The sequence below is a fragment of the Pezoporus wallicus genome, unplaced genomic scaffold (assembly GCF_028554395.1).
Source record: "Pezoporus wallicus isolate ANWC-B61680 ecotype Strahan unplaced genomic scaffold, APGP_CSIRO_Pwel_v1 contig_736, whole genome shotgun sequence".
Classification (NCBI taxonomy): domain Eukaryota; kingdom Metazoa; phylum Chordata; class Aves; order Psittaciformes; family Psittacidae; genus Pezoporus; species Pezoporus wallicus.
The window spans coordinates 805,825-833,803 of NW_026639744.1; the positions used below are offsets into that span (position 1 = coordinate 805,825).

General features: G+C 39.3%; 1 protein-coding gene across 3 annotated transcripts in view; it reads left to right on the top strand.

The window, feature by feature from the left end:
- The window catches only part of RIF1 (replication timing regulatory factor 1), a 34,393-nt gene that overhangs the window by 4,302 nt on the left and 2,112 nt on the right, over window positions 1-27,979 (top strand). The window contains exons 5-32 of one of the 3 annotated variants that reach the window (XM_057415619.1): window positions 16-110; window positions 4,503-4,692; window positions 5,323-5,415; window positions 5,511-5,649; window positions 6,695-6,846; window positions 7,641-7,761; window positions 8,807-8,980; window positions 9,234-9,344; window positions 9,593-9,655; window positions 10,544-10,644; window positions 10,850-10,936; window positions 12,618-12,691; window positions 12,798-12,978; window positions 13,882-13,989; window positions 14,220-14,369; window positions 15,773-15,872; window positions 17,028-17,292; window positions 19,012-19,054; window positions 19,386-19,588; window positions 19,768-19,867; window positions 20,234-20,377; window positions 21,140-21,282; window positions 22,287-22,376; window positions 22,457-22,511; window positions 23,809-26,538; window positions 27,056-27,193; window positions 27,465-27,542; window positions 27,636-27,751. In XM_057415619.1, the coding sequence (XP_057271602.1) occupies window positions 16-110; window positions 4,503-4,692; window positions 5,323-5,415; window positions 5,511-5,649; window positions 6,695-6,846; window positions 7,641-7,761; window positions 8,807-8,980; window positions 9,234-9,344; window positions 9,593-9,655; window positions 10,544-10,644; window positions 10,850-10,936; window positions 12,618-12,691; window positions 12,798-12,978; window positions 13,882-13,989; window positions 14,220-14,369; window positions 15,773-15,872; window positions 17,028-17,292; window positions 19,012-19,054; window positions 19,386-19,588; window positions 19,768-19,867; window positions 20,234-20,377; window positions 21,140-21,282; window positions 22,287-22,376; window positions 22,457-22,511; window positions 23,809-26,538; window positions 27,056-27,193; window positions 27,465-27,542; window positions 27,636-27,751 (6,044 nt within the window). Of the gene's footprint in view, window positions 1-15; window positions 111-4,502; window positions 4,693-5,322; window positions 5,416-5,510; window positions 5,650-6,694; window positions 6,847-7,640; window positions 7,762-8,806; window positions 8,981-9,233; window positions 9,345-9,592; window positions 9,656-10,543; window positions 10,645-10,849; window positions 10,937-12,617; window positions 12,692-12,797; window positions 12,979-13,881; window positions 13,990-14,219; window positions 14,370-15,772; window positions 15,873-17,027; window positions 17,293-19,011; window positions 19,055-19,385; window positions 19,589-19,767; window positions 19,868-20,233; window positions 20,378-21,139; window positions 21,283-22,286; window positions 22,377-22,456; window positions 22,512-23,808; window positions 26,539-27,055; window positions 27,194-27,464; window positions 27,543-27,593; window positions 27,752-27,979 lie in introns of all 3 variants that reach the window. The other 2 variants (XM_057415620.1, XM_057415621.1) reach the window with 2 other exon arrangements.

A 27,979-nucleotide genomic window follows, 5' to 3' on the forward strand; every position in this document is an offset into this window, starting at 1 on the left:
TTCTTATTTCCTCAGGTGTCCAGTATTATTTCTACCCTGGAAACGATACTTACTAAGGGAGATGTACAATCTATGGTGGTTGAATATGAAGCACTTAATGTTGTTATACGGTATGTGCACTGCAATATTAGATTGTTAAAATAGCTTTCAAAAAACCCCTAGGTATCTATCAGTACAAAATCTTAGTGGCACAAGTATACTAAAGGCAGTTGTTTAAAGTACTCTTGCAATTGCTCAATATGTTTAAGATTCTTCCTACAGTGTTGTTCTGGTTTTGGCTGGGTTAGAGTTAATTTTCTTCTCAGTAGCTGGTACAGTGCTGTGTTTTGGATTTAGGATGAGAATAATGTTGATGACACTGATGTTTTAGGTGTTGCTGAGCAGTGTTTACACTAAGTCAAGGACTTTTCAGCTTCTTGTGCCACACCACCAGCAAGGAGGCTGGGAAGAGGGGGGAGGTCATGTTTTAACCCCAACCAGCAGCACAGCCATGTGCCCACTCCCCCAGTGGGATGCACGAGAGAACCAGGGTTGTGAAAGAACACTTCTAGCTTGAGACAAAGACAACTTAGTAAGAAAAGAAAAAGCTGCGCGTGCATGTAAACAAACCAAGGAATTCATTGGCCCCTTCCCATGGTCAGGCAGGTGCTCAGTCATCTCCAGGAGATTAGGGCTACATCACGTGTAATGGTGACTTGCGAAGACAAATGGCATCACTCCAAAAACCTGCCCTTTCTCCTTCCCCATCTTTACATGATGGCATTGCCTTCATCTGGTCTAGACTATCCCTTGCGTCGGTCAAGGTCAGCTGTCCAGGCTGTGTCCCCATCCACCCTGTCCCAACTCCTTGTGTACCCCCAGCCTACTTGCTGGTGGAGTGTTGTCAGAAGCAAAAAGGCCTTATTTCTGTGTAAGCTCTGCTTGTAAGGCTTGTCTTCCATTGGATCAGGCTGTAGTAATTCCTGTAACATGCAACTCAGGTCATGGATTATAACAATTTAAAGGTATTTCCATTACAGTTTCCAACCCTGGTCCCTCTGTGCCAGGTTATAGGGTTTAACACTGCAATGAACTCCTCCTCTTGCTCTTCCCCTGGCTAGCAAAGAGGGGTTCCTGCTATAGTAATTCCTGTAACATGCAACTGAAGCCCCAGGTTACAATAGTGTAAATTTATTTCCATTGCAGTCTCAACCTCTGGTCCCTTTCGGCCTGATCTATGAGCCACAGTCTCTCCAGAGATATACCTGTCGTGGCATAGACTTAATCATGGCGTAGTTGCTTTGAGGTTCACCAGCCTCTAGTGGCTTTCTTCATGGGCTGCAATGCTTTCAGAGATACACCTGCTTCAGTGTGGCCTTACCCACAGCAACCATCTCTTCAGGAGTGACCCTGCTCCACCATGGCCTCGCCCATGACTGCACACCTTCCAGGAGTGTACCTGCTCTGCTGTGGCTTTATCTGTGGCCATACACTTTGAGGTGCTTCAGCAGCAAAACTTTGTGCACAGCCACTGATGCTCGAAGGTGTACCTGCTGCAGCATGGGCTTATCCTTGGGCCACAGCCCCTTCAGAAGTATACCTGCTGAAGATGCGTTAAGATGTCCTGTTCCCCTCTGGACTTGTCTACAGATCACAGTCCCTTTGACTCAAGTTCACACTGGAGTTCCAGCCTGTCCAGTACAGCAGCACAGAAACAGCAGTGATGCCCTTGCCATCTGCCAGGCCAGGTGCATTGCCACTGCTGTTACCAAAACATCCCAAGGCACAACAGTCAGATGATCAGTATACTGGAAGTAAAAAACAGCCACTAACAAGCACTAGACTGTTCTATACAGTGAGGCAAGCACAGACACATGTCAATTAATAGCTAAACAATAATAAAAGCTGTGTATTTGGAATAGCACATTCCAGTCAAAACTTGTTATTGTGAATGATGTCAAAAAGGATTGTTGTGGATTAACCCTTGATACCAAGCACTATGAAGCTGCTCTCTCGCTCTCCCTCAGTGGTGCGGGGAAGAGAATGGGGAAAAAAGTAAAGCCTGTGGGTTGAGCTAAGGACAATAATTGAAATAAATAAAATATTATCATAGTGATGAAAAGGCAGGAGAGAGGAAAAAAAAAAAACAAGAAAAACAAGTGATGCACAACGCAGTTGCTCACTGACCAATGCCCAGCCAGTTCAGAAGCAGTGATCAGTTCCCCCTGACCCACCCCCAGTTTGTATACCAAGCATGATGGTCTGTGGTATTGAATACCCCTTTGGCTAGTTGGAGTCAGCTATTCTCTGCTTCCTCCTGGCTTCTTGTGCCCCAGCTACCTGGCAGGGCATGAGAGACTGAAAAGTCCTTGATCACAATAAGTGCTATTTAGCAACAACTAAAACATGGGTGTTATCAGCATTATTTTCAAACCAAAGCCAAAACACACCACTGCACCAGCTACTAGGAAATAAGTTAACTCTATCCAAGCCAAAATCAGGACAGGAGTGCACAAGAAGTTGGGAGGGGACACAGCTGGGGGCAGCTGACCCCAACTGGCCAAGGGGATATCCTATAGCATAGGTATCCTGCTCACTATACAAACTGGGGGAAAAGCTGGGGGGGGCTGCTGCTCAGGGACAGGCTGGGCATCAGTCAGCAGGTGGTGAGCAATTGCATTGAACATCACTTGTTTTCTATATTGCAGTTCTTTTATCATCATCATTATTATTTTCACTTCCTTTTCTGTGCTGTTAAACTGTCTTTATCTCAACCTGTGGATTTTACTGTGGGTTTTTTTTCCCCTCTTTCCCCCATCCCACTGGGGGTGGGAAAGTGAACAAGCGGCTGTGTGGTGTTTAACTTCTGTCTGTGTTACTGTCAGTACAACAGGGTGAAACTGGGTGAACTACTGTTTTTGTTCTTTTGCCAGTGGTTCTTCTGAACAGCTTCATTTGCAGAATATTCCAATAATGATAATACAGCAGTTGATTCTGATGCAGAAAGTAGTCAATATTCAAATAAACTTGCGTTGTTTTCAACAACTTGTTGAGAATTCTTTCTGAAGTCTCATGTGTGTTTCACAAGTTATGTTCTTACATTCTAGCTTTCGTTTTCATAACCTAATGAGAAATTCTCATTATATGGGTTCTTATTTTAAAATGTCTCCTTGGTGCTTTACAAATTTTACTGTAGTGTATCTCATAATACTGTTGAGATTACTGTTTAAATTCCATAGGCGACATTTTAGGACCAACACCAAGAGTGCATTATTTTGGTTAGCAGCACTAGAATAATCAATTTTGTCCTTGTTTGATATAATTTTATTAATAAATAGCTTGAGCTTATATCTTTACTAATATTTATTTTGCATTGAGTTTGAACTACAAATCCATTTTACAGTAAAATAGTTAAAGCAGTAATTATTTATTTGCTCACTTTAATACATTGGTTTTCTGCAGCAGAGAATTTGAATATTATATTTTACATAGTACTTAGCAACTTCTTGCATCTGACTAATTGTACACCAGTACTTCTTTTGCAAACCTGAAATGCAGTAGACAATTGTTTCTGGAAAATTACATGTCTTATTAAATGGTTTATTTTAATTACTGTATATATACATGACTATATGTGGTTATTAAAAAGTATGTAGTTCTATTTGAAAATAAATACTGGGTCTCAGGCTGGTTGACAGCAGTAGCAGGATAGTACTTTTGTTCACAAGTTAGGCTGATGACAGGTACAGTGTGTTTTTTAAGAACTGCTTGTCCTCCGGCTTTAATAAAATCACCCAAAAGACAGCAGTTTTCCTTAGTACAGCTGTAGTGATGGGGATTTGGCATACCTGTGCCAAAGAGAGGACACTTGGCAAAATTTAATGACTTCTGGAGACAGGCTGGTTACTACAGGCTGGTTTGAATATAAGCCGGGTCCTCCTGTTTGAGTCTTGCTGGCATGTGTGGGATAGTGTAGATGTCTGTCAGACTGTGCTCCAACAGCTCCATAATAGAAGGATAAAAAATGAACATTTGACTAGGCTAATGTACATTGAGTCTGTGCAAACCTGTGCTGCCACAGGATTTCAGTTGTTTTTCTAAAGCAGGTACATATTGTTTTCAGCATGCACGGCCTGTGGGAGCTGCTCCGTACTGCTAAGAACATACAAGGGATGGTTAATGTGCAAACTTAGTGCTTGGTCACTGATAAGGAAAGGATAGTATGTTCCTTTCAGGCTCTCAGTTTAGCTTGTTCACCTAAAAAGCTGTGATAGAATAGGTCAGTCTGTTCTGCTTTTAGAGAAGTTTATCTGAAGTAGCACTTCAGCTTTGCAGTTTTAAGTGAGCTGTCAAAATACAATTGTTTAGAAAAATAAAAAAAAAATAGAATTGTTTAGCATGGTTTCCTGTAAATTGTATGCTGAAGTAGAGCATTTATTGGTGATACCAAGATTATCTTTGCATGTCTGAGCAATCTATCTGTTGGAGATCTGTAATACCCATATTTGTTTTTTTGGATCTAGCTTAATGGAGCAGACTCCAGCCCAAATGGGAGAAGAGGCTGTGAGGTGGGCAAAACTGATCATTCCCCTGGTTGTCCATTCAGCTCATAAGGTGCAGTTACGAGGTGCTACTGCCCTGGAGATGGGCATGCCATTGCTCCTCCAGAAACAGCAGGAGGTGGCAGCTGTCACTGAGCATCTCATGACCACAGTAAGTAGGAATGCTCTGCCTTTTTTCCAGGGGCAACAGCAGTAGTCACTGGGGTTGTTGGTTGGTTGCTTGGGGTGTTTTAAATTTTATTAAAAGGTAATGGGAGACAGGCACTGGAGGCCTGAATAAAGATGGAGGCAAGAAAAGGCACCAAGTACATCAGCATTTTCCATGTCCATTAGAAGATTCCCAACCCTGTTTAACAACAGTGCACTTGGTCTTTTTGATGAAGCTTTTCATGTTCCCCTTCACTTTCAGAACTGTAGCCTTATTTATTTTACCTTATTCACTGTAGAAGTTAAGTATGTTTACAAAAAAACCCAAAAGCCAGGTGGGTTTTAGGGTCACAGTGTGTTTAGACTTAGAGAGACTACAAGTATTTCAGGAAATGGATTTTGATTTTGCCACTGTAAGAATAATTAAAACCAACTATAAGTTTCAACTGAGAAGGTAATCAGATGGTAGCAACATTTGACTGATTTACCAGCAAATGCTGTGTAGTACAGAATTAAATAGTGATTTAGCAAGAGCATTGTTCCAGGTTGGTTGGGTTTCCAGAAGCTGGTATGATTTTTTTTTCAAATAATTGAATATATTTCTTACAGAAATTATGTTTCTTTCTGTCTGCAGAAATTAATTTCAGAACTTCATAAACTGTTTTCTACAAAAAATGAGACGTATGTTTTAAAATTATGGCCGCTGTTTGTCAGATTACTTGGAAAGGTAAGCAGAAAAGTAGTAAGTTCTACAATCATGAGGCATTAGGGAGGGAATTTTTGATGACACATTATCTTAATTCTGAACATCTTTATCTTCAGACTCTGCATCGTAGTGGCAGTTTTATCAACTCATTGCTGCAATTGGAGGAGCTTGGATTTCGTAGTGGCTCACCAGTGGTAAAGAAAATAGCCTTCATTGCATGGAAGAGTCTAATAGATAATTTTGCTCTCAATCCAGGTAGATTGAAAAAGTTAACCTGAATTGTTTTGACTGCAGTCACTTTACGTAACTGGAAGAAAATATTCTGTCTAGTAGTGGTTGATACCATGGCACGTACCACTGGATATACACATAGTATATGGGTGGTGTATACATAGTGATGTAAATATACATATATACGCACACACACACAGTGTTACGTACTGTGTGTATATGCCTAAATTAAATTTGAGTTGGATTTTTGTTGTTTTGTTCTAAGAAAAAAGGGCAGTTTGATCAGTAGTTCTCTTTTTGTCTTCCATGAGAAATGAATAAAATAAAATTAACAAACATTCCTTTTGTAATTCTTTAATTGGTCCAACCAGCAAAAATAGAGAATAACATGCTGTAGATCTTACTTTGGAGTATGTGGGTTAATTGGAGAAGAGCAATGCTTCAGGATTCTACAGGCGTTAAACAAAGTTCCTCTAAAAGTGTAACTGAGACCTGAACAAGTCTTTAAAAACACACAATATTTATTTTTTGATTGTTTCTCCTTACTGCATGTCCTGAAAAGGCTTAATGTGGACATTTTTTAGTTTAGCTGAATTTAACCAAAATTGTAATTTAAATTTGTTTCTTATCTGTTCATTTATTTTGATCATTGTTTCCCATAAATTAGTTAACAAGGGACTTGATTCTATCAGAAGATAAAAATCTATGGCACAACTGGCGTTCATTATGCTTGTTCCAATAAGGCTGGTTTTTCTTTTACTGTGTCAGATAGGACTCTGACATAACAAGCACGAGTGAATTTCCTTCTGTTTATGTTGGTATGCAGTAGATTTCATTTCAGTCTCGGTATCGGAGACTTGCTATCTCCAGGGTTGTTCTAGATAACAGAGCAGTAAAATAGTATGAAGGGTTGGTGAATTTACTATTATTTTAGTTTTATAAATTGCCATTAATTGAATTTTAAGCTAAAATATATTAGGAAAAAACTTAATGGTTTAAAAAAATTTCCTCTCGATCTGTGGTTTAATTATTTATGTTGCTTAAGAGTATGTTTTTCTTGCTCTTCAAGATATATTGTGCAGTGCTAAAAGGCTGAAATTGCTAATGCAGCCATTGAGCTCGATCCATGTGAGAACAGAGGCTTTGGCCCTCACAAAGTTGGAGGTCTGGTGGTATTTACTCATGAGGCTGGGAACTCAGCTGCCTGCCAACTTTGAACAGGTAATACAACTGAAAATAGTCACAGCTTAATCAGCCTGTGTGGAAGGCGTGAAGCTACATCCCCTCTTTGTTACCGTAACTTACTCTGTGCCTGCTTTCTCCTTCTCTAGTTTATTATTAAAGTAAAACTCTTAAGGAACCAAATCTGACCTTTGAATTGGTGTGTTATGTATAGCACAAGCGCTTGGACTATATGTGAAATCTTTTTAAAGCCCCAAAAGATTTGAGACATATCTGAATGTTGTGTGAGATTCTAGAGGAAAATCTCCAGTGAGTGCAGAATTCTAGTAAATATAAGCACAGTATAGAAGGACTGCTTTGTCCTTTCACTAGGCAAGTGTATGCTTTGGGAAGTCTGCCACAGGAAAACATGCTGAAAATAACCACAAAACATTTAGAAAAATGCATATAGAGAGAAAAACAATGCAGGTGTTTCATTGCTACTCACATTATTGCTGGAGTATACATAATGTTTTTATTTGGTTTCTGAATATCATTAAATTAAACTTCAGGGAGGAAGTAAAGAAAAAACAATCTTACCTTTTTAATTATGGTACAGTCAGATCTTCCTAGCATGAGTTTTTGTTTCATCCAGCCATTTCTAATTCATGTATCTCTATGCATATCTTACACAACATCTTTAAAATGTTATTATAAGTGCCCAGAAAGTCTGGAACACTGATGCTGTGAGCAGCAGTACTGTCTATGTGGTACTTGAAACCTATGGTTATTTGTGGCTTATGGCTTGTATGTGTCACACCTGTTTTCACTGAGGAGGCTTGATGTCTTTGCAGGTTTGTGTACCATTAATCCAAAGTACTTTAAGTCTGGATTCTTCTCCTACATTGCAAGGAACTCCCTCACGTGTACCAGGCAACCAGAGTTTAGTCTCTGCAACCCCTGTACAGAAATCAGGTATTGAAATACAAACCTGCTTCCAACTCTGTTCCAGGTGCTGAAAGCAGTCTGCTCTAGTTAACACCTTTATGCTTTTTCATTTGCAGTGAAACAGTAATTTTTTCTGTGTGCTTGTTGGAGAGCTCAGTGGTAGTGATTTATATTGGTTAAAATTAGGCTGCTGTGGTCAGTATTTCAAGTTTATAAAATTGTGCTAATCAAATCATGTTGAGGACCAGTTTTGATGTCCTGAATTATGTTCTTTTGCAAAGGAGCTTTGGTTTGAAATGTAGCTTTTCATGTATTCATGTGCTGTTTACTGATGCCATTATCATTTCTATAGTATTTTTAGTTTCTGCCTGATTAGTAACCCAGTACACAATACAATCACAGTGCATCAGTAGTTTGGTCACTTGAAAGACATGTGAAATCACATCTACTTGAGCTTTACATCTTAATGCCTGAGATAAGGAATGGCCTCTTTTTGTCTCTGTATGGAAAACCCAGAGTTCACAGCTTGTATACACTGCTGTAGCAGTCTACACATATTCTATACACTGAAGCCTCATTTATGTTGTGAAAGTGTCCTGGATGTGTAGCTCTTCATTTGTTCCCTTTCTTAACAAAAAAAAAAAGCTCATCTTAGTTCTGTGAGATTGTAACTGAGGTCATAACCAGACCTGTTAGACTTGGGTTCAGTGTAAAAGTTTCTGCTCTTTCATAGCAGTGGAGTGACTATATAACTTGTGTATAGCATAGCTTGTGTCTTGCTCTGCAACCACAGCTTCTGTGGAGACTTGTGTCACCAAAATGAAGTTTGGCACCTAGGGCTGTGCAATCTTTGGAAGATGGTTGCTCTTCCGAAGTGCATGGTTATGACTGTGGTGTTAAACCTTACTTCATTGGAACTCATGCTAAGTTTCTGGCTGGCTTTTAGAGGTTCCTTTTAGCCAGTGCTATTCTGTGATTTCATGTTCATTTGGGCTTTTGGTCTACTGGATCTTTCCTTTCACTTGATTGCAGGTGAAACACAAGACATTGTTATTTTTCTTAACCCATATAGGTCCGTACCCGTTCACAAGTCCAGCCACACCAAGAATGAACTTGAACTGTAGCACAGCAGGACTGGTGGTGATTCCTTCCATTCAGCTTTTAGGAATCGAAATGCTGCTTCACTTCCTGATGGGACCAGAAATTTTAGACTTTGCTAAGCAAAACAAACTTGTGCTTAGCTTAGGTATATGAGTTGTATTTCTTTTTGAAGTATTTTCACATGATCTGAAACTGCCGGTTTTGCTGCATTTAAAGATACCTACTAGAATGAAATGATTTAAAACTGTCAGTTGTCATCTGTAATACTAGAAGTTGGGTTTATTTTAAATGCTGTAAGTGGACACAGATCCGTGATTATTTTTAAGGCTTGTCTTACCAGTAGACTGCAAAATAAAAGAGTTACAGAATGTGGTGTTTTTTTTTTTTTGTTCTCCTAGAGCCTCTCCAGTATCCGTTGATCAGTAGCCCTTCCTTTTTTTGTAAGCATGCCAGCACATTTATCAGTGCAGTTCAGGATGGTTTTATAGCAATTGGAAAAGAAGTTCCTGGTAAGAATTTAGTAGCAAAATTCTCTTTATTTTCTGGAAAATAAAATGGGTGAGGGAAGCACAAGGAGAAATAACCACTTGCTGTAATGCTTTGGTGTTACATTAAATAAAACTGCTCAGACTTGCTTTGAAAGCTTGCATCAGTTTTGGGTTATGTTAAAGTCTGCTGTTTTAACACTGTATTTTAACTGCAGTGCTGTTCAATGTTTTTATTACAAACTGAATAAAAATATTATGTTATCTTGTAGATTGTATGCTGAATGTTATATGGAAGGGCATAAATGGATACGTGAAAACAGCCATTGAATCAGGTAAAAAGTGTACTATTTTGTCACGGCTGACCAGTTAAGAGTTGTTCTTTAAGATTAGACCTTAAGTAGTGTTTGCTTCATTGCTGTAAAGCTTGGTTGTAGGCATCATCATCAGTCCTTTCTGAAGCAACAGCTGACAGTTTTTGTGATGCCTACATCTTTGTGTGACAAATACAAAATCATAGTGATCTATTCCAGTGAGGATTATTAGGGAAGGCACGAGAGTGTCTGACTGCATGTGCATTGCATGTAGCAGTAAGGAAGGCATTAAAGCACTTGAACTGCTTTTCTTGCTGAAGAAATCTTTCCAGTTCCAAAAAACAACCAAACTCCTCCTCAAGACCTTGGTGTTGACAAACGGAGACATTCAGTGTATTACTGAAATGAGCATAAAGTCTTTGTTATGTGACTGTTGCTACCTGTTTAAGTAGATTTTCATACTATGATGTCTTTAAGATGTATAGAAGTTGTTCCCTAATTTAAAAATGTGTTCATTGCTCTGTGAAGGCTTTGAAAGTCCAGAATATTCTTAATAATGAAATCCCTTATATTGAAAGATCTAACTGAAAAGCATAAGAGAAACAAAGTGCAGTGCTTGGATGGATGTAAAATTTCACAACTTTTTTTTAGCGTGTTAGTGTTAAGGTTGTTGCCTTAGGTACTTAGGTGTTGCCACTTCACTAATAAAACTTGGGGGCTTTATTTTTATTTAAACCTTGAGGTTTCAGTTACGCTGTTCTTCAGAGCGAGACTTGGTATCCGAATCTATCAAGTATTTGTTATATGTTTATAAATACACACAGAATATTTTTGATCTTAAAGTTGTAAGTAATTGTCAGAGTGGCCATTGTTTTGGTCTGCTGTAACTGTAAATATGCTTTATTCTAGGAAATAAGAAAGAAAAGCAGGGGTCGGAAATACTGACTATGTTGCTCCAGGCCTTAAAAAACACTGTTAATTCAAATTCTCTTCCTGTGCAGAAAATACTGGTAAGTTGGGTGGGTCTGTCTGTTTTTTGAAAGGACAGTTACTGAAATGATGGATTTTTTTTCTTATTTTCACTAAAGGAAAGCAGTTGTTACAGTTTTGTTTTAATTTGTGGTGTTACTTCTATTCTTTGTGTTATTTAACGTATTCAAGGCCTCAGTAAAAAATATTTACATACATTTCTTTTCTTTTTTTCCCCCTGCTTAGTCCCTCATTGATATTACTGTTAAGGAGTTACCTCCAAAAGTACTGGGATCACCAGCTTATCAGATTGCCGATATGGATCTTTTAAATGTAAGTCTGACTTCATTCCAGAACTCTGGTCTTTATATCTGCTGAAAGGTATTAGGATGTCATATTTGCACAAATGCACAGAGCACTTCCTAAATGGTGAGATCCAAATCTTTCAGGAAATCACATTCCATGTTCCGGAATGCATACTGTGTCTCCAGCCCTTGTTTCAGATGACTAAACTAACTGTCTGTAACTAAAAACAGTTATGCTGGAAGTACTGTAATATCAAAAGGGGATTGCTCACAGTCGTGTCATGATTTAAAATACAGGTTGCAGATACTTCACAAGGAGACTACGTCGTCAAACGGTGTAGTACTACTTATATACTGAACACTGATATGTTGGGGCAATATTCTGAAGTCAACAGAATTAAGTTCTTAAAGGTAGAATGTGTTACTCCTCAGGAAAAATTTACCTGCACAGAAGCAAAGCAGAGAATGTCATGCTAGACAGCATTATTTCAGAACAAATTCGGAAGTCATGGTGGGCTAAAGCATTCACCATGGTCTGCTGCAGGAAAAGTAGGGGTACTCATTAGTAGGTAGAACTACTCTGTCCTACTTTGGTCCTAATGAGCCCTAACGGGAGGGCTGCCGTGTGTTCTGTGCACTGTGTAGGAAGGGAAGAGCAGATTACAAGAAGTTAGAAAAATTACAAAAATGGAAAGTAACCTGTACGAAAAAGCTGAAGTGACACTTTCGTGTTTGTGTTTGGAGTGGGGCAGGCTAAGAAGGAGCATGGTACCACTTAGGTTTATTTAATATCTAAAAGGCTGTTTAGAGACTTTTAACATTGGATGATGATGAGCTCTTCTCTTAGTATGTCCACCAGTAGAAGGAAAGCAACTTGTTTATTTTGCCGCAGTGGTAATAAAGCTTTTTAGGCTATGGAAGCAGCTAAATATTTGCCTTGTTAGCCAGGGAATGCATGGATTTCATGTGGAAACTTTTAAAAGCAGACAGATATCTCTGAGAGAAGACTTAAGTGTAACAAGAATAAGTGAGTGCCTCAGCTCTTAAGTGAGTAGTATAAAACTTTGTCTACCAGAACTGGCTTAAGAGCTCAACTCTAAATTGCTCCCAGGTTTTCCCCCTCACAAGTGTTTTGTTTGCGTTTGGAGACTTTTTCTGACTTACGTACAAGTCAGAATTTCATTAAGGGATTGAAACTTTAACTGGTGGGTATTAAATGTGTTTAAATAAATACTTTAACATCAGTGACCCTGAAATACTTGTAATAGATTTTGGGAGCGCTTGTCCAAAGGCTGTCTTGCTGAATCCTTGAAATATGCAAATCTCAGGTTGCTCCCTCTTGTTCCAGGCATCATCACACACTGATAGCCTTATGTGCATCTGCCTTACCATGGTGCCTGTCATTTCAAAGCAGGAATGGCCAAGTACTCTAAAACCCAGTCTTTGAAATAGAAAAGTCTTTTGTTTCATTGATAGTGTAATTGGTATTCTGCCAAAGCACCAGGACCTAGCAGAAGCTTCAGGTTTCCAGTTCCATCCCCCCCACCCCCCCTTTTTATTTTGAAGTGTTAGAATTGACAATTTTTGACAACTTTCAATAACTGTAGGTTTCTGGCTTAGAGTTAAATGTAATATATAGATACATGTGTGAGGCAGTTGTTCCATTTTGATGTATATGTTGGTTTGACCTCTTAAATTTCTTTTACAAGGGAACACCAGCTTTATTCTTAATTCAGCTGCCTTTCCATGACAACCTCTTGAAATGCTGCGTAACAGATGAAAGGTATGTGGTGGTGGTTGTGTATAACGAGCTTCCAATAGAGCTTGTAGAAGTTTTTCCTAACTTCAGCTAAAAAAAACTATTTTACCTATTTAACTTCCTTCCCTAGGTTCTTTGTAATTCTGGAAACGCTTGTGGGTTATGTTTTGTCTGGGCCTACGTCTCCCCTGGCTTTCAGTGAATCTGTGATCTGCATTATTAATCAGAGTGCAAAGCAAGTGGAAAATAAGGAGCATCTTTGGAGAATGTGGAGTATTGTTGTTAATCCGCTAACTGACTGGATTAATCGGGTATAGTGGCTTTTTGTTCTCTTCCAAAAAAAAACTCAGGAAAAGTGTGCCTGTCTTCTATTTTAATGTATTTTTAGGAATTGCATGTCTTGAAGTGATAGTAACATTAAATAAGCAGCATTTTTTTAAAACATCCCTAACTGGAGTGCAAACATTTGCAGCAAGGTAGGATGAAGGGCAGTAGTGGTGGTTTAAAGTGGTTTAAAGAGTGATCACTCCTCAGTACAAAATCCAGTGTAGTGCTGGGAAGGTTCTCCTTTTTTAAGATGGTAAATGTGTGCTTCAAGCCTTCACTCCTTGAAATGCTTTTGCTGCTACAAAGGTCAGAAGCCTGTCCTCCAGGGCCTTTTAGCTTCTAAACATTAAGAGGCTTGTTTGCTATATGTGAAAATAGAACAAATACAAAGCCGAGACATTTAGGATGTAATTGGAAGAGTGTCTCTTAGACTTCTTGACTGGAAGTGTCACTGAATGCCATATAAACTAATATTCAATAGGCTCTGCAGATTACTTAACTAGAAGTAACTGAAATACGGGAGTTGTTGAACTCTAGCCCTCACTTAGTCAATAGACCTAAAAAACTTAGATTTTATGAAGGAAGCCTTAGGTGCTTTAAGTAAGTTGCTGTCATCATTTACTGCAACTGAAACAAAAACCATACAAGACATTTTCTGATTTTCTTATTCTTGGAATGAAACTTTCGGAATTTAGAAGCAGTGCTTTTTATCTCTCTTATTAAACAGTAGGATCAGCTTCAGCTCTTGAAAGAACTGAGACTAGCTGATTTCAAAATGTCATTGACAGTTGAGCTTGCACAGATCTTATGTACAGAGTAAATATATTTAAAACAGCCTTATTTGTCATTAAGTTTTCTCTAATTAGAAAATTGTTTTCTCTTTGCAGACTAATGAAGTAAACCAGGGGGATGCACTGGAGCACAACTTCAGTGCTGTTTACTGTGCATTGTTGTTACCAGTATCACAGATCTTCCCCACTCAGGGATTTCCACAGGTAACAGTGAATGCATAATGTTGATTAGTAACAATGTGGGTTTTGTAAAATCTCTGAGGTACTACCTGGTAGTCTCAGAGTTTGTAACCAGTATCTGTATGCATTGGACCACTGCTCCAGGGTTGGATTTCTTGAGTTACATCAGTTTTGACAGAAGAAGAAAGCTTAAAGCAAGTTATTTTCTCTTTGCACAGACATTGATATTTATAAACTTTTTCTTTCTGTTAAAGCCAACTATGAAATCCTTGTTGCGTGCTTGGTCAGACCTGTATAGAGCATTTGCTCGCTGTGCTGCTTTAGTTGCAACAGCAGAAGAAAACCTATGCTGTGAAGAACTTTGTGCCAAAATAATATCTGGGCTAGAAGGTGAAACTCCAGTAGTGAGTATAAACCGGTGATATTGAACTGTCTAAATACTTTAGCAGTTATATTTTGAATTATATAAAATAACCTATTGTAAACTCTAATGTAGTGCTTTCTGTAACTCAAAGTGGTTTAGGTGAGATAGAGAGAAAGCTGTAACGAAATTCTGTGTTACTAACAGGAGTTGAAATTGATATAAAAGAGTAAAAATAATGATAAAACATAAAAAAAGAGAAGTTAAGCAGTCTTTGGATTTGTATTCTAACTATTTAAGTATAAATGGTTAGTGAATGTCATCATGATAAATATTATTTGTCCAGTTCAAATGTGCGTATTTATAAAGTGACTTCAGGCTGAATTAACAAATGCCACAAAACGAGGCACTTTGATTAGGAAGGAAGGTAGAGTAGCACTGCAGCTTTCAGAGGGCAGAGCTTGCCATATTTCTGGTACCACCAACCTTGTACACTAAAATTTAGAGACTTTACTTCTGAAGTGTTATCAAGGAGAAAGCTTTTGAAAAAGGAGCCTTTACATTATCTTCTTGCCTGTTTGCAAGCCCACATCATGTGGGGAGATAAAGTGTCCATAGGTGTCAGTGAACATCAGCTTTGCAACATAACATCCTTTGTGCTTCCAAGTTGACCATCTTTTGAAAAGAATACTGTGAAAAGAACAAGTGAGAAACAGTTGAGAAAGAGAAATGGAATTTGCTGGATTACAGCATTCTAACTTACTTTGGATGCTGCTGTGTCCCAAATATAAGCTTCAGTTTTCACAAATCGATAATTAAGCAAGCTCAATTTAAACACCTTAAAGCTTCAGTATGTAAGTTATATTGAAACTAAACTTTATTTGGGCCACATTATCAATATTCCTTTTAAAAGCAAGTTTTGTATTATTTAGAAGATTTTATGATGGAGTGAAGAAAAACAAATACCCTTGGCCCATCTTTTTCCATGTACCACAAGCATTTGTGCTTCCTGAATGCTAGTGACAGTGTCATTGTTATTCCTGCAGTGACTTCTCTGAAAATCAGGTTTTGTTTTTAAGTTCAGTAACTGAAGTGCACACTGACATCTGGTGATGTGTTTTGCTGGATTCCTGGTGCCTTCAGCTGTAATACTTCTGGTGCACCTTCTTAAATCTAGGACTTTTTTGTGGCTGAATGTTTACTGGTTTGCTTCTTCAGATTGTCTGTGTGCTTATGTCTTACTTGTGTAGCTTAGGAAGACTCATCTTCAGCTTGTGTAAAAGTGTGTAATTCAAAATGTAACCTTATCTGAGTCTACCTGATAACGTGGACAGATTTCATCCACTTTTAAAAGCTGCTTGAATTGCTTTCCTGAATGGCCAGCATGTTTTCTTCTGTCACCATTGCTCTTTTGGGCTTTGCTGATGACTTCTGTTTCCTCCTCAGATGATTTCAATGATGGAAGGTCTCACTCATATTTTATCAGTCATGTCTGACTGCATCAACTTTGCACCATATGATACTAAATATCAACCAAAAAATAAATGTAAGGAAATACTTGAATATTGGGGTTTTCCGTGTCTTTTATTGCAGAGTTGGTAAAAATCAAGAGTTGTTGTAGATGCGGAAGTGATGACTGTAGGGTATCGGTGGTCTGTATATGCTACCCATGCTATCTAAACACCGAAGGGACTGACAAAAAAAATCATAAAAAGGAACTAAAAATATCACCCAGTATGGATATTTGAGTATCAGATCTTTCCTATTTGTTGAGCTGTTGAGCAGTTACTGTACAGCCTGACAAAATGCATCTGTAATGGATGTAAACGTTGAGGCCACTTCAGTTCTCAGTTCACTGTCAAACAGAGCTGGTTTCCGAAGTTCGATTTGGTGTTTTCATTTCTGATTTCATTTTTGCATGTGGAATCTGCAGCTTTTGCTTTGTTCAGTCGTAATCTGAGGCAGTAATGCTTGAACATAATCCACAGTCTAATTATGTAATACCTGCCTAAACCTGACAATGAACTTTGATGTAACATTTGAAGCTGCTTTGCATAAAAGAGTCAAGAATAGGTTTAACAGAAGACAAAAGGTCACTGTATGTGAAGTGTTCTTTGTTTTGTTCCCTACTCCCATTTACAGCTACTAAAGCTGAAGAAATGATTTATAAAATAATGTAATTCAGCATAAAACTCAAAGTACTGATGATTTCTCTGCCCCATATGAATTTGTTAAAATAATAAGACATTGTGTTGGACTGCTGAAAGAATTAAATGATTTAATTGGAAGTGCTGATGAGGAAAACCACAATTGAAGCCCACACTTAAAATGAATAAACTACTAAAACTTGATACTTCCACTTCCCTCCTCTTCCGCTGTTCCAGAATTTTTGTACCAGCTAGTATCTGTGGGGGGGTTGCTGTCTCTTTGCAAGTAGGCATTAAAGACACTTAAAAGCATTGTCATTTGTGCGACCAAGCAGAAGTATAAATAAGAGGAATAGGAGATATCTGTAGTGGGATTATAAAATGATGCAGTAAAAAATGTATGTCTAATATTAGGTCTGGCTTTAAATTGTATGTAGATACAGTTTGGGAAGCAGAGTTCAGTTTCTCACGTAGACTGGAAGTTCAGATGTGCTTTGTTGTAATTCATGTTGTTACATAGAAACCCCTAATTTTTAAAACTCTTTTAATGTTAGCTCCACAGACAACTACAGACTGGTCTAAGAAGAAAAAGGAGCCCCTTGGAAAGCTTGCCTCTCTGTTTAAACTCCTGGTGATGTTACTAAACTCTTTCCATGTGTTCAGTTCCAAAGAAATCTGTTCAGAAACATTGGTCTCTGTTGGTCCTTCAATTATTGCTGTTCTTCACAACATCATCAGCCACGTTTCATTGCCTTCAGTGATTGGGACTATGTTTGCAACTTTTTCAAAACCCCTGGCAGTGTGTTATGAAAGAACAAAGTGAGTATTTTAAGAATGGTTGGAAGTCTGGATTCATTGTGTTGCTGCATATTGGCGAAATTTCGTGTGGTCTGTGGCAAGCCATATATCCGAATAAATATAGCTCAGGGGGTTTCAGGGCATTGGCACTAATTCAGCTCTTGCTGAGTCTCACCTTTGAGAGCACCATGTCTGTCACTAGGTTCAGCCCAGCTGGTAGGTGCAGGTTTCGTATTGCATCCGCACACCACAGAAAGGATGTGTCTGCCAGGTAGCTGCTGAGAGCTCCCCTTTTCCTACAATTGCTGTGTAAACCTAGGGTGCTGGGGCTGAGCAAAGGGGCAGCCTGACCTGCGTGAGGCAGCGTGTCGCATTACAGCCCCCAGCACAACCCTGCCTGCCTCTGAGATTCAGTGGAGTTCAAACCCCCAATGCCTGAGCAGCAGCCTCCTTTGTAATGCTTGTCTTCAGGAACAAACCCAAACCTACCTAGTTGTATACCAAAGGAAACCTATAGGCTTTCTGGAAATCTGGTTGATAAAACTGCAGTCTCTTCAGAGTGGATCTGTTGTCATCTCTGCATGACCAGAGTGGTTGGTTTCTGCCTGCTGTTTATTTTCACTGCAGTGAAGGTACTTAACAGTGATGTATTTTCTAGTGGGCAGGAACTGTGTAATGTTTTGTAGGAAATGTAGAAATCATAATTAGTTGATGCGCGCTAAAATCCTGGAAGTTTTTAAGCAGAGGTATATACTGAGAAATGCTCCTGTGCTCTTTGCTCTACTTATGTGGCTTTGCTTTTTTAATCGTTACAGATGTTTCCTCCCAGGACATGATGGGGAATTATTGGGGGCTTGGTGGGAAGGGGCTGGCAGAAGGTGGTCTCTGATCTGTTGATGCAAGAGTTGCATACCTTGCTTGGGATAAGGAAAAGAGTGCAGCTTTTGTGGGTTTGGGATGAGAGGGTGGAATAGGATAGTCAATCTGTACAAGTTTCATTGAAACTTTTACTGAAACTTGAAGCAGGGCTGCCACCTCTAACCTAAAATTCATCAGGAGTCTCTGTCTCATAGGCAAGACCCTACTTGTTCCTACGTCAGGTTCAGTTGAACACCACCTCTCTCCATCTCCCATCTCATCTGCTTTGGTTTGAGCATTGTCATAGAATTATCATTAAAAGGGAGAAGTAAGTGCTGGAGGTATAATGTTGAATGAAGGCATATCCATGCAAATACAAGTTTGGGGACCTCTTCAGGTTTGAGACCACAGGTTAATAAACTGAACTGCTAAATGCAGTTTTCTCACATTTTTCAGGATGGTGTATCCAGGGATTTACTTATGTGAAATGGCTTCGTTTAGGCAGTACTTCAGCTTTTTAATGCAGATATTTATGGGGCCTGGGAAATCTGTTTTGATAGAAGGCTCAGAGCAAAAGGCAGTTAGAAGTTACTTCATAAGAAAACCTTTAATTTGAAGTTTGTACCAATTACTGCTGTCTTACCACTAGTTTCTCTTAATGTTAGCATGTAAGTATCAGGAGCATTAAAGGGAGCTTACTTGAAACTGTTCGTATCAGGAGATGTTTTAATCACCCAGTGGGAGGGTAGTTTCATAACATTATTTCATTGAGTTGTATACTAAAACCAGTGTGCAGTGCTTGAGTGCATGATGTGTTTAATTCTTTTATCTTGGGATAAGTGAGATGGCAAAATCTAAACTTTATCGTTTCTGTTTTGGCAGGCTTGCCGATGTATCTAAAGTATACAGTAATCTTAACAACAAGGTAAATTTGCTGGAGAAATAGCTGGGGGGGGGGGGGGGAACGGCTGACACGAATTTTGCCATTCCTTCTGTATTTTAAGCAAAAAATTAAAAATACACTGAAGGCAGAGTTTTTTTGTTTTGTTTTTTTTTTTTCCTAAAAATGTAGCTGAGGGGAGGACCACTAAACTCACCTGTTCAGACTTTGTGTGCTCTGCTGTTTAAACTTTATTCTTCGGGCCATACTATTCTATGGGATAATAATTTTTAAATAATGTTTTAAACTTTTAAATAGTGAATATGTGAAAAGCTTGAATAAAATAAAACACCCTATTGTTTCTTCTCTCCCTCAGCTGGAAAAACTCCTGGCTGAGGTTATCCAGTGTTTACAGTCTCACTGCACTGGCTCTTACGATAGCAAACTGCTGGAGCAGATTTCACCGTTGCTCTGTGTAGCATTTCAGCATAAGAGCAAACAGATCCGCAACCAGTGTGCCCAATTCTGGAATGCAACATTCTCCAAGACTACAGCATTGGAGTACCCTGAAGAGTTAAAGTAAGAGGCATAGTTTTTTGTATTTATATATTTTTAAAGGAACAGATCTCAGGTTATGTACAAATGACTTTGTATAGCTCTAGTCACCGTTTGTATTCTGCTTTTCATGCAAGCAGGGATAACTGCTGGTCTTGTTCCCCCATCCCTCTGTAAGTTTAAAATTCTTTTCTGTTGAACAGATCTGTGTTAAGCCAAGCCAAAAAGAAAATTCCACTCCTGCTACCTGGTTTTGAAAGCATTGAGGGAGTCGAAGAATACAGTGGCCCATTCTCTGATGCGGTAAATATTTTGTTGACCCCATTGGTTGCTTCATTGTTTATAACTCTAGGGGATCATTCATAAGGTAGTGGCACAGTCGGTTTTGATTTTTTCTGTGATTGGCCTATACTTGCCTCAGGTTTGGAATGAGAAGCTATGCACGGTAAGCACTCTCAGAAGACTGAGCTGGTTCATAATACTTCGTGCATTTTAAATTGTGGGCTCTGCTAGCTTGCTTGACTTAATTTTTTAAGTTGTCCTCTACGTAATTTAGAGGAAAATGGGAGTGTGGGATGGCTTACTTGAAGAAATTAATACATCTCAGGAGGGGTTTGTGAGCTTGAGGTCTCTCCATACGATGGCTTCAGTGTCTTTTTTTTTTAATAGATGGAAAATTCACAGCTGGATGCAAAGATAAGTGGAATGGAAGTAAACTTGGGTCAAAACCGAGGTTCTATACTGGCACAGATGAGTGAACAAAAAGACGAAGTACAAGACAAATCTAGTAATGTGCAAGTGACATCTGCAAAGGTGAGGTGTCTGCAGATGGGTGTGAGAGTCAGATCCATTCTGTTCTGTAGCAGAACGTCCTCTGTGTTCCTGCAGATGCTCAGTAGAAACTAATGACTTCTGTGATGCTGAAACATTTTTCTGTCAAACTTATGCTGTATAGCACACTTAAGTATTCCTGCTAAAATTCTCTGCTGAGCTTACAGATTGCTGAGTTTTAAGGAGGTCTCATGGAGGGCTGCTTGAGGGATGGGGGGAGTGGCACCCAACATACAAAGTTCACCCCTGGGTCTGGGTGCAATTTGTGACTGAATTCAGGTCCTGAGGTGGGTCTTGGTCCTGGTAGACCTGTGCTTGCATGCTCTGAATTGGTCACACACACTAGGGAGCATAGGTTATTGTATTCCTAAGGAATGGCTGACTTAGTAAACAGTAGTAAATAATAATCCCCCAAGAGTATTGAGGTATGTTCCCATCTTAGAGGCTTTGAACTTCAAGATGTCAAAGTGCAGGAGCTTGTGCTTAGAGGCATGGAGGAGAGACTGCAGCATCTCTCCTCAGTAGTAATGTTGGGGGGCAAAAACTCACTCATGAAGAAAATCATCACCTAATGAGGGATTTGTGCCAGTTAATATTTTTATATTATGTGTATATATATTATATAGCCACTGAAAGAATAGTGGTTATTTAAGAACTGTTCTGTTTAGGATGACTGTACCCGAAGTAGAAAAACACTTCCAGTTCCTCTGCTTTGTTTCTAATTTTTTTTTTTCTTTTCTGTAGTTGAAATTAGAATTTTCATCTTTGAAGGCTAAAAGTGAGATACTTCTGGAAGAGGAGAAATCCATTGATTTTGTGTATATTCCTCCAGAAACAAAAGAAAGAGTACTGACAGAACATCAAAAAGAAGTGCTTAGGTCAAAAAGGTCTGTGACTTACTCTGTTGTAAACTTTATGTGGAATATCATTGCACTGAGTATGTCAGATTCACAGAATTTCAATTTTTGTATCAGACTGCTGTAGGCAATTAAATCTTACTCTTTCATACAGAGTTCAAAGCTAACGAAGTTATTTGCTTTACTATTTTAAAGCAACCAAATTACTCTCTGATCTGTTCCTATTTCGATTAAATATACTCTCTGTTAATAGTTAGGAGTTTGGTAATTTTGAGTTTGCATTTTTATGTCACAACTTCTGCCATGTGAAATGGAAGATGTAATTTTCTTAAATCATTGAAATTAAAAGTTTTTTACCTTCTCTGAAAGAAAGACTTCTAAAATTGAAAAGATAAACTCATGACAGCAGCATATCTCAAATTAGGATATTCCCAAGACTCATCTTAATTGCAAGGGAATGTTTAGAATTATCCTTTTTTTAATGCAAGAAAATAATACCCAGAGTATTTTCAGGCAGCAAAAAAAACAGGGTAAGCAAAACTTACACACAGCGGTGCTTGACAGGAAGTTGGTTAGATTCTATACGTGGATCAGTTCTTTGCAGAGCGAGATCCCAACCACAGCATTTTTCTCCAAAAGTGTGTTCAAAATGGAAAAAAAAATAATGCAACTGACAAGAGCAGTCTGGAAATAAGGAGATAAATCATGCCCTCATTCCGCTTTGCATTTTGCTGTGCCATTTGGGGTGTGAGGTTGTGTCAGTCAGTTGCAATATTGCATCTTTCCTGCCTGAACCAGAGAGTGGAGTGTGCGGCTTCAGTGCCTCTGAACACTTCACGTACATTCCCTTGCTCTGTGCAGCAGCCCCTACTGGGATGTGTGTTGCTGTTCAAGTGGTCTTTAGGGTTTGGACATTCAGTCCACCTCATACAAGCATCTGCTCTCTTGTGATGATGTAATGTGTTACACTAGCCTGCCCTCCTTTTAGTTTTCCAGTAAAAGAGTCTGACTTCCCGTTTCTGGTTTTGTTTCAGAGTTGGTATTCCTGCTATGTACAACAATTTGGACGCATCACAAGATACTACCTTGTTTTCTCAGTATACTCAAAGCCAGGAAGATTCTTTGTAAGTAAAGGGGACCAGTGTGTACACTGGAGGTGTACCCCTTTCTACAACACTTCTAATTCGAGTAACTTCTATTTCAGGGAAAAATCATCTTTAATAGAAAATGCAAAAGAAGATACTAAAACCAAGTCTCAGGTAATTTCTCATTGTCTTATAGTAATTAAGATACCAGAATAATAACCATACTGGTGATGTTTTCTTCATATTAGTAGCTCTGTAAGTAATGGCATAAGTCTTTTATTATTGGCCATGATATGGTTTTAAGATTGATTTGGAAACTCTTCAAACAAAAAGAAGTACCCTCAAATGTATTAGCTCACAGGAATCATTTCCTTTCTCTGTATTGATTAACGTGTAAGAATATCTTCTCTTTCTTTGGCGTCTGCTATTTTTTCCATGCCCAAATGATATTGACACAGGCTCTGTGACTGCAGAATACACTGATAGTGGTTTGTATTTCATTCTCATCACCAGATGAGAATTCAATACTGTTATCAGGGTTCTTTGAGCTGTGTTCTGCTTTGTATAATTTAAATCAGAAGGGGCCAATCATTATGCATTTTGACTTCAATTCAAAATGTGAGGATTTATATAATTAGATTTAGTGTGGATGTATTTAAGTTACACACCTACAGGTACTATGGGAACTTATGGTCAGTCATGTCTATGTCCTACCACTGACTAATGTTTCAGTGGGGTGAAATACTCCAGAGCTGCAGCACAGACTTACTATGACTTGCTCCGGTGCTGTATGTCTTATGATTCAGTAATCACAGCACTGTTGCCTTCTCTTCCATAACACTTTTTTCCCTAGTGGATGGGTTTTGGTATGCATGATGATTTTCTGGAACTGTTTTCACTGTTAAAAATCTTAATGTTAATTTCTGTGTTATTCTAGCAGACCACACTTTGAACAGCTTTGCTAAGTTTCCACATTTTGAACTTCTTTTGCATGAAATTGTAAGGGCCTCAAGGGGATTAAATAGTAGATTTTGGAAATTTTAAGTTGCAGGGGGGGTTGGAAATAGATGATCTTAAGGTCCTTTCCAGCCCTAACTATTCTATGATTCTGTTAATCCCCATTAGGAGAGGAGTTGCCTTTAAGCAGCTATTGTTCCGAACACACAGTAGGTGAACTATAGCAGAATTTTCATAAAACCTGTTTGAGTAGTAGGTTTGTTAGTATCTGGCAAAACCTACATAAAACGCTTTTGCGGTTCTTCATGTTTTGGGATTAAATAGCTTTAAAAAAAACAACAAACTGCAGTCTTTATCTTTCATAACTGCTGAAGGACAGATAACCAAAGTATTGGAAAGAAGGGTGGTTTGGAATCCCCTTTGGCTCTGTTCTTTTCTATCCCACCGGGGCAGTTTTTTAAATATTTTATCCATAGCCAAGCTACAATATTTGCTGTTTATATTTTTGGGACAGGAAGAAAATGCAAAGAGTGAAGGATGCGCCAATGAATCAGATAATCTTCTTGAGAATGCTGCTTGTGTGAACAAGTCACCTGTTGCTCACCCAGAAGGGAGCTCAACTTTAAACAGTGGGGAAGAATCAAGAAGGGAGACAAGTGGGATGATTTTGGAGGAGCTGTCAGCTGGAGAGGGATCAGAAGGAAGTACTGTGGAAGCAGCTTCAAAGGAGCTCTTATCAGGGAATGAAAACACTTCAAATGTCAGCAACAGTTCAACTTCAAGTGACATAATTTCTGGAACACCACAGCCTGCAAGCCGACGACAGTCTTTTATTACTTTGGAGAAATTTGGTAGTTCAGAGAACAGACCCTTCAGCCTTTCAGCATTGAGTGGTGTATCAGAGACATCCGGAGGTGCTTCTGTGGCAGGTAAACAGGAAAAGACTAGTGCTAAACCAGAAAAATCTGGAGAAGAAAATAAAAGGCCTACAAAAACAGAACAAATATTTACTGCAATACGAAGGCTGACTCGCAGACAGAGTAAAATGGATCAACAAGGGAATCAGCAGTCCAAGTCATTAATCAGGTCAGAACAAGAGAAAAGCATACAAGAGTCTTTTGCTTCAAAAAGTGTAAAAAGTAATCTGTCTTCTGCAGTAGAAGACATGGAACGCAGTCTTCTTGCTCAGTCCCAAGTTCTCCATTCTACAGAACTAGAAATTAAAAGAGCTGAAGATCTGATAGCAGAAACAGAAAAGACCCAGGCATTAGATACAGATTCTAAAGAAAATACACCCCCAGAGATGACTGTGTCATCCGACCAGGTCACAGGCGATGACAGTCAGGCTCCACATGTGTCTTCTGGTCAGAAAACACTAAGACGTTCTTCAAGACGGCGGTCAGAAACTGTAGAAGGTACAGCAGGTAGTCAAGATAAGGAAGATGGCCACCAAAAGAGAGACAGATGTAAAGACAACGAAAAACCTGGGCAAAAGAAGGTACCACAGGCTAAAGATGATTTATCCCAAAAGCAGAAAGCAGTTTCTGGGAAGGCTACAGAAAATACGAATAAAGAAAGCAACCTACCTGAGAGAACTGCAGAGGACTGCAGCTCAGAGGAGTCTCCTGCTTCAGCAGGCCCTGATGAGGAAGTGGACAAGAGTGCTATTAGGTCAGAAGAGAACTCGAAGACTGAAACAGAAAGTCAAGACTATAGCTCAAGTACAGCAGGTCAGAAGTTGGAACGCCCACGATACCACACAAGAAGTGCTTCACAAGGATTGCTTTCCAGCATAGAAAATTCAGAGGCTGATGGCTCTGAGGCCAAGGAAGAAAGCACGAGGAAGAAGAGATCGGCCAAAGTGAAAAATAGAAGTGATTTTCTTGAAGGTAAATTAAAAGATCTACAGCCAGGAAGCCATAGCCGTGAGGTGTCTTCCCAAAGAAATGAAACAAAGGATCTGTTGGAAGGAAGCAAAGGGGAGCTGAGCTGTGAAGTCAGCACAGATGCTGCACTGACATCTGAACCATGTGACCCGAAGACCCAGGTGACTTCCACAGATGCTAGCAAAGCTGTGGAATCTGCCATCTCGAAAGATTCATCTGGTGTGCAGAACAAGAATGTGGAACAGAACAAGAGGCACACACTGATGGAATCGGTCACCAACCCGTGTGTAGCTGATTCAGATTTGAAAGCAGTAGAAAAAGGTGAAGACGTTGTGAAGCAAACAGTTGTAGAGGACTGTCACGCAACTGTTCTGCCTGAATGTGTATCCACACCAGATGCTTCAGGTGGTGATCTTTCCTTTTCAGAAATACCCAGGTGTCACCACAAAAGAAGCAAAAGGCTGAAAAAACCAAAGAGCTGTAGCTGCTGTCATAAAAAGTCAAGGCAAGAAGTAACGTCATTGACTGAATTAAAAAATAAGAACACTCCAGAACCAAGTGAGCCCCAAATCACCCCAGTTCAGACGCCTGGCAATACATCAGAGATGTCCAGTAATTCAGATTTGGACAAGAGGTTGTCCATGGCACCCTGTGCAATGAGCACTCCAGTGCATCTTCCTAAGGAACCTAGTGCCTTTAACTTGGAAAGAGAGGGATCATCTGAGGATAACCTGGAAGGAAAGAGCTCTGTAATGGAGGAGGATCTAGAAAATCGAGTATGTGTAGCAGGTGAAATCACTGACCCTGTAGTAGAAACAGAAGAACCTGCTGATAAGGATGGCCAAACTGAACAGTGTCTGCCCAGGTGTGTGCCAGAGGAGCCTGGAGGAAGCAGTCTGGTTGAAGGGAATCAAAATGAAGAACCAGTAGCTACAGAAGAAGAAGAAACCAGTCTGAATGAACAGCTGGAGGAGATACCTGAGGCACTATTTGTTAGCAAGCCTGAGAAAAAACACATGAATGAGCAAGAAAGCAGTTGGGGCGATAAAGAAGCAGATGAGAATACTGTAGGAGAAATGTGTATTAATCAGGATAAAGAGATAAAGGAGGAATTAGAGGAAACTGAAATTACAGTGCCTGAAAATACAGTCTTGGACAAAGGAGATGCAGTAGAAAATAGCATTGTGGATTCACCTCAGAAGCTGGAAGATGATGATTCTTTAGCCGTAGTTAATGAAAGCCCTAATGGTGTGCAAGGACGCTGCACGTGGTCTCCTTCAGCTTCTCCATCCACAAGTATTTTAAAGAGAGGTGTAAAAAGAAATCAAGATGATGATTCCCTTTCACCCCCTAATAAGGTATTACAGTGTGATTCATGATGTGATGCTTGCAGTTCCTTCGGTTCATAATCAGGGCATGTAACAGTACCTGAGTGTAATGAGTTTCAAATACATTGAATTATTGACTGTATTTTTTGTTGTAAATGATGTTACGCTGAAGACGTAGAGAATTCTTTTTTGGAATGTGCAAGCCCTGACAGGCTTGTTTCATCACAGGGCTCAGGGTGAGGAGTTTCATTTTCAAAACAGAGCCCAAGTCTGGGCTGCTGCTTGGGCTGCAGTGTGACACATCACTGCAGAGCTGCTGTAATAAGGGTCTTGCCACCACGGTTTGAGCAGTTTAGCAAAAGGCATGTGCTGCTCCTTTCAGCAGTGAGAAAGCCACTTCCTGTCCTCACTGAAACATTATCTGTGTCATTCAAGAACGTTAATGACTTATTTCAAATGGAGCTGTTCTGTCTCCTCAGACTTACTTCCCCAGAGTGTGGTGGTTTGTGTTCACGCTATAAAAACTACTTCTCTTTTCTAAAAACAGATCCGTCGAGTCTCTTTTGCAAATCCAATTTATCAAGAAGGACTGGCAGATGACATAGATAGAAGAAGCCCAGTCATTAGATCCCATTCTTCACCATCTTCCCGAAGTCTTAAAATTTTATCTAATATTCAGGCCAAGGTAAATTGTATTACTCTTGTATATCGCAAGTACTCACAGTTCTTGTTTGTCATTGGTAATGTTGCCTTAGTGTGTGTTACAGTTGTAAGAGCAGGGAATCAGTATGGGTAAGAAACCTTGATGATGTAAGGTTTAGCTGTAACTGATTTAGCATGATTCTTCCTGTTACTCTCTGAAGACAAGGGCACTCTGAGGTCTAGATAGCTAGGATCTTACAATTAACTGAATTCCTGCGATCCTGAGAGATACTTTTTCCTCTTTTTCTACCCAGCATATTACCACTCCAACCAAAGGATTTCTGTCCCCAGGATCTCGTAACCCTAAATTTAAGAGCTCAAAGAAGTGTTTAGTAAGATGTGCTTTGGTTCATGTATTTCTTCTATTTTTTTCCCATATTCAGTTGTGTGATAGCCAATTCAATGTTTTTTCTGTATTATTCAAGATCACAGAAATGACGAAGGAGTCACTGCCTGGCCCCATGGAACGCATGTATCCTGCCTTAGTTGGCTGCAAAGCACCAGTGGATGTAATTTTACCTCAGATTACATCAAACATATGGTAAGTGGATTGTTGGTTTTGAAGATGACAGTTCAGTAGAAACAGAATTCTTACCAAACCTACAAAGCCAAATTTTCTGATGCAAAATGTGATAACTTGGAGACATCTTTTTGCCAGGTTTTTTTTTTAAAGGAGAGAGGTTATTTCTGTGGAGGAGAGACTTAACTGTTTTGGAATTATTCAGGTCATCTTTTTTGTAAGAATATGAAAAGCTGATACCCAGGAACA